Source organism: Arachis stenosperma, chromosome 6, assembly GCF_014773155.1.
Source record: "Arachis stenosperma cultivar V10309 chromosome 6, arast.V10309.gnm1.PFL2, whole genome shotgun sequence".
NCBI classification, from domain to species: domain Eukaryota; kingdom Viridiplantae; phylum Streptophyta; class Magnoliopsida; order Fabales; family Fabaceae; genus Arachis; species Arachis stenosperma.
The window spans coordinates 28836994-28849580 of NC_080382.1; the positions used below are offsets into that span (position 1 = coordinate 28836994).

At 29.7% G+C, this 12587-nt stretch overlaps 1 protein-coding gene and 1 pseudogene across 1 annotated transcript; both read right to left on the minus strand.

Moving 5' to 3' along the window:
• Positions 1 to 515: 515 nt before the first annotated feature.
• LOC130935157 (60S ribosomal protein L4) lies at positions 516 to 2265 on the minus strand. The gene is made up of 2 exons (XM_057864748.1): positions 1091 to 2265; positions 516 to 819 (listed from the first exon to the last, which is right to left on the minus strand). The coding sequence occupies exons 1-2, from the start codon at positions 2195 to 2197 to the stop codon at positions 706 to 708; spliced, it is 1221 nt and encodes a 406-aa protein (XP_057720731.1). The 5' UTR covers positions 2198 to 2265; the 3' UTR covers positions 516 to 705.
• A 3865-nt stretch (positions 2266 to 6130) lies between these two features.
• Positions 6131 to 9275, minus strand: LOC130935752 (protein REVEILLE 8-like; annotated as a pseudogene).
• Between the last annotated feature and the right edge of the window lie 3312 nt (positions 9276 to 12587).

The following is a 12587-nucleotide window of genomic DNA, read 5'->3' on the forward strand; positions in this document are numbered from 1 at the left end:
ATATGTTTTTGGTTGATACCAACATTAGAAAAATCTTGAACAACATGTTTAACAAATTGTACGAGATAAATTATAATTTCAAATAAACAACTAAACAAATAAATAAAATCTAAAATTATTAACTAATTAGATTTTATAAACTAAATCAATAACTTATATGTCAATAAAATATGTTAAACAAATAAATAAAATCTAAAATTATTAACTAATTAGATTTTATAAACTAAATTAATAACTTATATGTCAATAAAATATGTTAAATTCGTGATAGTAATCATAATTGCCATTTATTTGAAATATATTTTAGAAATTATTAATGTGTTTGTAGTTTTACAAGAATGCTTTAATTGTTTAATGATCTTATCAATATGCATGTACCGTTAAGCCAAATCAACATAGGGTTAAAATGGGTTTTTATGGTGTTATTTTTTTAAAAAAAATATATGGAGTTTCAGAACTCGAAACAACAAGGGAGTATTCTAAGTTGTAACAGTCACCATAATAAAACTATAGCATTTGTGAAGACAAACATGTTTCCATAGGTAAGGATATCCAGATGAAAATAGAGACGGGGAACCTAACAAAAACCATCAAATCTGCAAAGTTCTCCAACAATATAATTGATTTATCAAAACTGCAAAGAAAATACAATCCAAAAACAAGGCAAAGTAACAAATTAAAAATCTAAATAGGAGTCGATGAAGTTCACTGTGAAACTCCCAACCACTTGGAGAAGTTGTCAAATTCGGCATAATCAGAGTCAGAAACCATGGTTTGGTACCAAGCCTTTCCAGCAGCTCTGATAGCAGAAGCATCCTCCTGCCGAGGAATAATAAACATTCATAGTAAGTATCAGTTCAAACAATTGCCAACTCTTAAATTATCAACCTATAAATCAAACATCCTACCATCAAGATATCGATTCAAGGTTTCAAAACCAATGCAGCACAAATTAAAAGAACACAGCATAACTACCAACTCATTACAGTGCAACTAATCATACAATCAAACCCTACACCAAAATAGTTGAAAACGAAGCTATCACTATGGCAATATGGATATCAATGAAGAATAAGACAGCGAATCATACCTTGGAAACAGTACTGCGCTTCTTGTCGAGCTTCTCCTTCTTACTCTTAACACGCTGTGCCTCAGCGAGAAGCGCCATTCTCTTAGCAGCCTTAGCATAAGGATTCAACCTTAGCATCACATTCAAGTTCTTGAGAGGGTTCTTCTTGAGAGTGGCCCTCTTAATCTCCTTCTTAATGGGCCTCACAACAGACTGAACCTCATCAGAGTTAATAATCCTAGCCAGGTCAGCATTCACCATCTTTGACCTTGGAAGAACGTAACCGTTCTTCTTCTCCGATGCCTTCTCGAAGGTTCCATAGATCGAATCGAGTTTCTCGAACGCTGACTTGGTCCAAATCACGAACCTGCCGAGGTGGCCACCGGGAGCGAGCTTCAGAAGGTTCAGCCTCTCCACATTTGCGACCTCCACGCCGGGAATGTTCCTGAAAGCCTTAACAGCCTTAGCGCCTTCGGTTCCGTACACGATCAGAGGTCCCTTGCGGGAAATATAGCGGCGGTTCCTCATCTTCCCTTTCCCAGGACGGATCCCGTGGCTGTCCTTGGCTTTCTCCGCGTCGGGAAATGCTCCGATCTGCTTCAAAACCTTGAGGGCCTCCTTCGTTTTCTCGACGCCTTCAACGGTGTCGCTGACGACGAGAGGGAGCTCGGGTACGGACTCGATCCGGTGACCGCGGGCAAGGACCAGGGAGGGGACCGCGGAGGCGGCGATGGCGGACACGACGGCGAACCTCTTCTGGTTCACGTTGATCTTGCGGTGCCAGCGGCGCCAGATCTTGGTAGGAGCGAACATGCGGCCGCCACGACACATGTTTCCGAAGGCTCCCTGACCGGCACGGTGAGTACCACCGCCAGGAACACGAGGGATACGCGAGACGGCACGGCCAGTTCCCCAGGACTCGGCGGAGGTCTGGTGACCGGCACGACGGGAGACGGCGTAGGGCTGGCGAGAGTTCTTCGAGATGTTGTCGTGGACGAAGGTGACGATATCAGGGCGGATGGAGGCCTTCATGACGTCAGGAAGTGGTACGGTTGCGGCGGAGTCGGTGGCCATGTCGCCCTCAAGGGCTTGAACGGTGACGATGGGACGAGCTGCTGCTGCCGCCATTGGAGTTGAGTTTTGAGTTTGGACAAACACTGAAACTAGGGTTTTTGGCTGTGGCAGGAGAAGAGTTTAGGGTTAGTGAGGTGCTTATGTAGGTTCCTTTTCCATGGGCCTCTTTCTCAATTGGGCTTTCTTTAGGTCCATCCATGTTTTAAGATTTAAAGTACGTAACAATAGTATTACCAAAAAAATAGTATGTAACATTAGCAATACCAAAAACAATTGCGACGAATATTAGCCTATGCGCCGAAAACGGAATATCTCAATTTATCATAGAAAATAAGGGTGTTTTATGGGTCGGACCGGACCAAGTTTAATTGAGATGAAAATGAGAGAAAGGAAAAGGAAGGGAAAGAAATTGAAAGGAAAATAGTTATTTTTCCTTGTTTGGTTGAGAAGAGAAATGGGAGAGTTAGAGAAAGGAAAAGGAAGGGAAAGAAATTGGAAGGAAAATGGTTATTTTCCCTTGTTTGGTTGAGAAAAAAAATGGGAGAGGAAGGAAAATGGATGGAAAAATATTGGTGGGGTCCACTAATTTTTTTTTCCTCCAACAATGGAGAGAAAATGGAGAGAAAACTAATTCTTTCTCTCTACTTCCAATATTACTCCTTTACTTTTTTCAATATATTTTATAATATAAGGGTAAACATGTCTTTTTATACCATTTCTTTCCTTCTTATTTTCCTTTCATCCAAACACATCTAAAGAAAATAAAAATCCACTCAATTTCTTTCCTTTCCTTTCTTTCCTTCCTATTTCTTTCCTCTCTATTTCTTTCCTTCCAACCAAACATAGCCTTTAAGGGTGTGTTTGTTTGAGATGAAAATGAGAGAAAGGAAAAGGAAGGGAAAGAAATTGGAAGAAAAATGGTTATTTTCCCTTGTTGGTTGAGAAGAGAAATGGGAGAGTGAGAGAAAGGAAAAGGAAGGGAAAAAAATTGGAAGGAAAATGGTTATTTTCCCTTGTTTGGTTGAGAAGAGAAATGGGAGAGGAAGGAAAATGGATGGAAAAATATTGGTGGGGTCCACTAATTTTTTTTCCCTCCAACAATGGAGAGAAAATGGAGAGAAAACTAATTCTTTCTCTCTACTTCCAATATTACTCCTTTACTTTTTTCAATATATTTTATAATATAAGGGTAAACATGTCTTTTTATACCATTTCTTTCCTTCTTATTTTCCTTTCATCCAAACACATCTAAAGAAAATAAAAATCCACTCAATTTCTTTCATTTCCTTTCTTTCCTTCCTATTTCTTTCCTCTCTATTTCTTTCCTTCCAACCAAACATAGCCTTAGTCTCTTCTAAAAAGGTCACGGTCTATTTTAATCTAATCCAAAAGTGATATGAAATAAATTGGATTAATCCGATATATACTTAGTATAAATAAATTTATAAATTTTATATATTAAAATAAAAAATTTTATTTTTAAAAATTAAATTTAACAAAATTTATATCATATTTATATCATAATAAATTATTTTAAAATAAAAATAATACTGTATAATATAAAAAATATTAATTTAAGTATAAAAGTATGATATGATATTACTAATTTTAATCTAAAATATATATTTTTATCATAAAAAAACTTGAAACTGGGAAAATAGTCCAAAAAATAACTAGAACTCGATTCAAAAACAACACTCAATAAAATTGACAAATTTAAACTCAGCAAAATATGTCTTATATCCAGATTAATTTAGATCTTAAACATCTATAAAAGAATGATTTTTAAATTATAAAAAAAAATTATAAAAGAATATAAATTTATAAAAAATTAATAAAATAATAAAATGAGAGATTAATTATCATTAAATTTATAATTTTTATTATATAAAAATTCTACTATCTCTAACTTTTTTTTCTTTAAAAGATCTTGATCCTTTTTAAATTGGATAGTTGTGTTGCACGTCAAACTATTCGAATTTATAGTATGTTATAATAAAATTGTTTGTTACATGAAAAATGTATCAAGTTATCTATTATCTATTAAGAAAAAATCATTTTAATAAATTTATACTTTATCTTATAATAAATAGTAAATAAATTAATTCGAATTGAGCTGGAACAAAATTGAAATAATTATAAAATGTTAGTAAATTAAATAGGACAAAAATATTAGAGACAAAAATAATACATTATTTTTAGAAAAATTATTAAATCAAGTAAAATAATAAGAAATTTTAATAAAACAAATTACATTAGAAATTCAAAATTTTTACTGATATTTGAAAAATCGCGAGTAGATAAATTTGCAGAAAAAAAACAAAAAATATGGTACATCTACAATAAAATATAAATTATACTTTTTTATCTTTAATATACTGAAATTCTTATGTTTAATTTAATTAAATTTTATTTTTAAAATAAATTTTAATTTTTTTCTTTCAATAATTTCAATTTTTTTATAGATAATTATTCAATTCATTTTTTTATTTTGTTCTTAATTAAAATAAATTTAATTAGAATAAAATAATATAATTGAGAGTAATTTATTTAGATGTAATTAAAAAACTAATTGAAAATTTATCTACGGTAAAAATTTGATATTACTAATAGATAAAATTAGAATTTGTTTCAAAATTAAAAATAAATTTTAATTAAATAAAATATTAAAGAAATTTGGTATATTAGATTAAAAATGTATAATTTATACTTTATTATATACATATCATAATCTTTTTATCTCTTTTTATAGGTTTATGTACTAAAATTCTTAGAAGACAATAATTTTTAGTATTTTTAACCATCATTTGACAACAAAAATATTAAATTGTCTTTAATAAATAAATTTTACTAATTTATGTATGCAAATTTTGAAAAATGTGAGTACAAATTATATTGATTTATGTGTGCAAATTCTGATAAATATAGGTATAAACTATATGATTCTTGTGTGAAAAAAACCCTGTAAATACGAGTGCTAATTATTACTGACTAAATGCCGACCAAAAATGATAATATTTGCTAGTCATGTAGCATCACTCTAAGTAAAAATATTTAAGAGTAAAATTTTAAAAAAAATTACTTAGAATGAAACTAAAGTAATTAAGAATAATTTATTTAGATATGGTTAAAAAATAATTGAATAACTATGTACAATAAAAAATTAATATTATTAAAGGATAAAATTAAAATTTATTTTAAAATTAAAAATAAAATTTATTTGAATTAAACATTAAAAAAGTTTGATACATTAAAGACAAAAATGTATAATTTAAACTTTCACCAAAAATTTATCTTTTAGTTATTCTACAAGTATTTTATGATAAGTAAACATTTTGAATTTATAATACAATTTATTTTGTTAAAATTTATTTTTATTTTACTTAATTTAGTAATTCTTCTAAAAGTAATAATGTATCGTTTTTGTCCTCAATATTTTTATCTTATTTAAGTTCTTAATGGCTTAATATTTTAAAATTGTTTTAATGTTGTTTCATCATTAACTTTCTTAACAAATTACTAATGACAAAATAAAATTGACATAATTTTAAAATATTAAAAACTTAAATAAGATAATTTAAAAATTAAAATAATTTTAAAATTTATCCCAAATATTAAGATAAAAATAATACTTTATTCATTATTAGTTAACCATTGAGTTCTTACTTCGGAGCAAATCCTTATATACATATATACTGTCATATTATTCTTTGGAAAATGATAATTTCACTTTTATTTTTGATAATACCGCTCCAAATATGATTTTCTGACATTGTATATATGTTTTATTTAAAAAAAATAGCATTATTAAAAAAAAGGGACAATATCCATTTCCTATTCTTTCACCCTCAATTTTTTCCTTAAAAGAAGCACTCCTTTTGGGAGTTAAAATTATATTGACAGGTATCTAATTACATTTTAATCATATTGCAGTTAACCTTTGATGGCTGTATATTATACTGGAAGACTCTCATCTCATGGGAAGTAATTGAGGTTGTAATTAAAATATCAACTTAAGCATTCTAAAGACCTTCTCTTGTATTGGTCCCCAGTTTGAAAAATGTCGGTATAGTTTCTAGATATACGATGACAATATGAAATTCCAAACTGGTGGCCGTTATTATACTATACATAATCCAGATCACATGTGTGAAGAAATTGGGATCACTTTCCATTCTGATGCACTTATGCTGATAGTTGAAAGCTTAAAGCTGGTATCTCTACCCCCAATCAAGAAAGACATACATAACAAGTTTTGTCTTCAAGTTTATACATCTTCCGAAGTGAAAAGCCACATTCATAATAGGTGTCCCCCCATCTCCCCCCTGCCTATATAAATACACTTGAAACCTCAATTATAGTAGTAAATAGTAATAATAATCAGAACTATATATATGTGTGTCTACTTCAAGACCACATGCATCAAATACTACAAAAGCTTATATATGTATCCAATATAGTATTTGCTGAAGAATATTTCGGATTTGCATCTTCAGCAGCATTTTCTATCATTTATACACTCTCTCCCCCTGGCCGTGGCTACAAAGGCCATAGTTGTCTGGTCACTTTTATCTATAAAGGCTTCACAAAGAGAGTGCATTATTCTTTGCTGACTCTTGCTTCGTGAAACTGCGGTCTTCCATCCAAATTTGGCACAGCCAACTGTAAAAGCAGGTTTTATTGAAAAGGAGAGAAAACGATGCAACAAATGATTGAAAGAACACTTACCAAATCCATCAAAATGGGTAGCTAGCTAAGCTGTTAGACATGATAGGTCATTTGTTTGCTTCTTGACATTCAATTCCAACTGTCTTTGTATTGACATCATATAACGACAATGCCTTCTTCTACATCCAAAAAATAACAAAAAAGATAAAACTACCATTTCTAATTATAAAAAAAATTTAAAGGTTGAGATTCGAACCATGAAGTTCGTAAACTGATTCGATACCATCTAAGATTAGGTTAGTTTGTGAGATGGATATCAAATTAGTTTACATCTTTTATGGTTAGAATTGTCAATACTAAAGCATTAGCATATAATCATGATTGACTTTGATTTTGAAGCTTACAAAGGGCTCAATGTCAGGGCTAGACAAGTTGATTGTGAGATTTTTCATTAACAACAAAACCTGCACAAGAGAACCAAATATATCAATGTTAGTCCTCACTCAACCGACAAAAGATAAAAATAATCACCAGATCTTCTTTAACAAAGATTGCAGGCAGTTCTGAAAAGGAAAACTTGTTTTGGTATTTTGACCTTGAAAATGGTAGCTAACTTATACTCTCATCCATTTTGCATATCATCATAGGCATATATGAACAAGTTATGAGGTATAAAACAGCATAATCAAGTTTGAATATCAAATAGCAATGATCGTTATGCTGGCAACTGCATTGAAAGTCAAATTTCACTAACTGCTTTAATTTATCAGAAAGATAGATATAGTTGGGGCTGTAGTTATAAGTTGTCCAACAAATACACTTGGAAGATTAAATTAGTTCACAACTCTCATAAATGTGACCGTAGCTTTACCAAATACTGATGACATTTGAGGGCCTTGGTGGTTCATGAAGAGCTCATGAATGATTACAATCATAATATAAGTTGTATCAACTTACAGTTTCAAAATTTATAGGATCCATTTCCTTCAGCTTATGAACATGGCCTCTAGTGTCAGGATCAAAAACGCTTCCAATAAAGCTGTAAACTTCAGCAAAATCCGGCAAACCTGTAAATTTTAGTCAAGTTGAGCCGGTCACCCCTAGTTAGGTACCGATTTCAATATGATTACAAATGTAAAACAAAAATCTAACATGAATAAGATCATTACCAGGAATTACACAAGCTTGTTTTCCATGATTTGGCATCTCAGTAGCCGCCGGCATTCTAATCCCCCTTGATCCAATATCATCTGAATTATCAATACAATAAGTGGTGAAAAATTCCAGTTAGTACTAAATTATAGACTATTAACATCAACCAAACAACAAAAACAACAGAGAGAGTAATATATGCATGCCTTCATTTCCAGTAAGATTTGTGATGAGTTCATCCTGGCAGGGCATGAGTTTATTGGATTCAGCATTCATGAGCATTGAATTTTCATCCCATGTTACTGCATAGCCAGGTAAAAGGGTGTTTCTTGAAGAATCATAAGCAATAGATGCTGGAAATGGCATCAAAACTGGCCAATCCATAAATAGCATGTCAGAGATCCAAAAGTTGTGATTCTAGAAACAAAACATCACTATATCTTAAATAGAAGCAAACCATTTTTTGATGCCTTTTGTGGGTAAGGGTGAGCAGCTTTTCGCTTAGGACGAGGAGGAGGCACATGTGCAGTTGTCCCGTTCTTTTGAACTTTCAAGAAGTACTTTTGGGCATGACTACGAATCTAAAGAGCATTGATTCATAGTTGAGAATTGGAGAAACAAAGAGCAATGAGCCCAAGATAGAAATGAAAAGAACATGAACACAACCTGAATAACAGTTTTTGAGCCCACAAAATCCTCAATTTTCTTCCAATCTCTGTCAAATCTGAGAAATTCACAAACATGTCATTCATTTGATCAAGGAAACTCAAAACAGGATTCAAACTAAACAGGCTTGGAGGTGAACACGACAACAAAAAAGAAGTCACAAAATATGGAGACATATGTATGAAGAGTCCATGCAAAAACCATCAAAGTGAACGGTTCCAAATGAATCTGTTACCAAACTGGTCCAAAGACTAATAAATAAAACCACCACTTAAGCGAGTTTCTTTAAGCATCTAGTGAGGGATTCGAACCCTCAAGGCCACACGATTTCTCTCTCTTTCTATTTTAATACAAAGAAGAAAAAGCATATAAAGTAGAAAAAGAAAGTAAATAAAAGAAAAAAGCATGATTGATTGTATGGGAAGTAAGTAAGTAAGTACGGACAGTTGAAGAGCTTCGAGGAACTTGTCGTGTTCTTCGTCGGACCAGCTCTCTCTGGATTTGGTAATGGTGTAAGGCTTTCTGACCTTCTTGGCAGAGGCTTGATCAGTGGAAGTTGAAGAAGAAGAAGGCGCCATTGGCTGATGAAGAAGCACTGCTTCCGTTCTTCTTCTTCTTCTTCTTCTTCGTTATATATGTCCTGCCTCAAAACTATTCCCACAGCAGGTAATAATAAAAGGAGCAATCATTATGAATAATAAAATTTATTATTTTGACTGAGAGTAATATTAGATAACTAATTTTTTAATTAATGTTTAATAATTGTTATTTTAAAATTTAGATTTTAAATAATAAATTCTAAATTTTAAATTATAAATTTAAATATTAAAATTTGTTAATATTAACTTATAAATTAATTTCTTATATTTTTCTTTGAGAAATAATTAGTTAATATCCTAAAGAAAAAATTTTGGGAGCTATATTGCACGGCCAACATTTAACTTATGAAAAGAAATCAAAATTCTTAAAAAATAAGAACATTCCAAATTCAATTAGAAAAAACATTCGAAATTTAAACTCGATAAAAAAATGATTTCTAATAGACTTTATAATGAATTTGTTTAACAATTTGCTATAGTGTTACTATATAGTGTTAGTTTTCTAACGATACTCTATTCTAAATCTTAAATACTAGATTTTAAATCCTAAATTCTATACATCAATCCTCTGTATTAATAAAAAATATTGGCCTAAGATTTCTTTAATAAAAATATGTTTACACTCTTTTGTACATTTTTTTAAGTAGACTGCTTGCTATTAATATTTTTAGTTATATAAAAATAAAAAGTTAGTTAATATTGTTTAAAATAAAAATATTATAATTATTTACTATTTTTATTTTATAGAAAATAATATTTTTTATTAATTATTTTTAATTAAAAAATAAAAAGTGTACAAGAGATATACACAAAAGTAATATATATCATTCTTTTAATAATAAAATGTATATTTTTTCTTAAAAAATTTTGAGTTAATATCCAAAATCGTCCCTGAAAGATACCCCGATTTCCATTTTGGTCTTCGAAAGATTAAGTTAATCGAAATCGTCCCCGAAAGATACACGACTTGGTCACGTTAGTCCTTCCGTCAGTTTGTTGATGACGTGTCAGTTAAGTGCCACGTGGCATATGATGACGTGGTGGGTTAATGCCACGTGTCACGACATGATTGGTTGACGTGTCATTGCGTGTCAGATCAGTGGCACGTGGCATGCCACGTGTCAGATCAGTGACACGTGGCATCTTGACATGTAAAAAAGTTATTTATAATCAAAATAGTCTTTGAAAGTTTAGACGTAAGTCATTTTCATCCCTAAAGTTTTAAAAATTAATCAAATTAGTCCTTATATAATTTTTTTTATTTTTTTTGATAATATTAAATTTGAAATATTTTTTGATACTACTAATTTTAATAGAAATGTAATTGACAAACAAAAAATTAGTAATTATATATTTTATTCTTAAAAATTTTTTTAATAAAATTATCTCTCTCCTTTAATTCTTCTCAAAATCTCTCTTATTCTTTTCTATTCTAAAACATTTTTCTTACATTATTATATTTTGCTGGAATATATATATATACTTAAAATTGAAATGTATGTATTTGTTAACCTAAACAAAGTTATATGCTCAAAATCAAAATTTATGTTAAACGAATTGCTTCTTAAGCGTACTACATGCAAAGATCATAATAAATTTTTGTGTGTTTCATATGTTGAGATAGATGATATAATGTTTCTTTTAATATCACTACCATTACATCCTATATGTAAGTAATACCGTAATGGAAAAAAAGAGATGTAGTAGACAAAAAATAGTGGTATAACTTTGTTTAGGTTAACATACATAAATTTTGATTTTGAACATATAACTTTGTTTAGGTTAACAAATACATACATTTCAATTTTAAGTATATATATATATATATATATATATATATATATATATATATATATATATTCCAGCAAAATATAATAATGTAAGAAAAAGTTTTTAGAATAGAAAAGAATAAGAGAGATTTTGAGAAGAATTAAAGGAGAGAGATAATTTTATTGAAAAATTTTTTAAGAATAAAATATATAATTATTAATTTTTTGTTTGTCAATTACATTTCTATTAAAATTAGTAGTATAAAAAATATTTCAAATTTAATATTATCAAAAAAATAAAAAAATTATATAAGGACTAATTTGATTAATTTTTAAAATTTTAGGGATGAAAATGACTTACGTCTAAACTTTCAAGAACTATTTTGATTATAAATAACTTTTTTACATGTCAAGTGACACGTGGCATGCAACGTTTCACTGATCTGACACGCAGTGACACGTCAACCAATCGTGTCGTGACACGTGGCATTAACCCACCACGTCATCACATGCCACGTGGCACTTAACTGACACGTCATCAACAAACTGACGGAAGGACTAACGTGGCCAAGTCGTGTATCTTTCGGGGACGATTTCGATTAACTTTATCTTTCAAGGACCAAAATAGAGATCGGAATATCTTTCAGGAACGATTTTGGATATTAACTCAAAAATTTTTCTTACTCAACAATCTGATAAAAAGAAGAATTAAGAATTTTACACAGAAAAGAGATTTTCTTTCAATATTTTTATATAGTTAAAAACGTTAATTTCCAATTTTTTAATGTAAAGGAAAAAAAAAATTGTGCGGTACAGAATTGTTAGGGAAAAAAAAAAGATGAAAAAGAATTCCCACAAATTTCAATTCATGATGGTCTCATGTTATGTTGGGTCTCTTTCTATTTTGCCTTGCGTGCTTCTTTCCTTTACACCACACATAATGCCATATGCCCCAACCTAACCAGTAACCAACTTTCCAGTCCTTCCCTCCACTTGTAACCACTTTGCCTATTTAATGTCACTTATTAGGTAATAATACCAAAATATGTCCCTTAGATAAATTATTATGTAAGATTTCATTTTCATTTTTATGTGTTTTAATTATTCTGATAATTTTTATAATTTTTTAAATATATATATATATTAATTAAGTTTTTATATTATTTTTTATTTTGTAATTTATGTTTTTTTCATTTCAAAAAGATTGAAATTAACATAATATTTTTTTTTAAAAATATGTGGTCAAAGATTTAGTTAGTTTTTTAATTATAAATACCTTCAATTTGTAAAAAAATATTCAGTTAACTCTAATATTTTTTATACTAAAAATTATAAAATTTAAAATAGTGTACCAATCTAATTAAAAATAATATATAAAAACATAATTGCAAACTTGATTAATCTATAAGGACAATAGAATAATTAAACCTTTTTATATCATCGTCTATGTGAATTATAAAATATAAAATAATTTTTAGTAGAATAGTTAACCATATCATAAATTCATAATATGAGTACTCATAATTCAAATACAGTTATTAATTTTTGAGTTAAGTACGATTTTGTTCTCTAAAATATAAGTAGAAAATT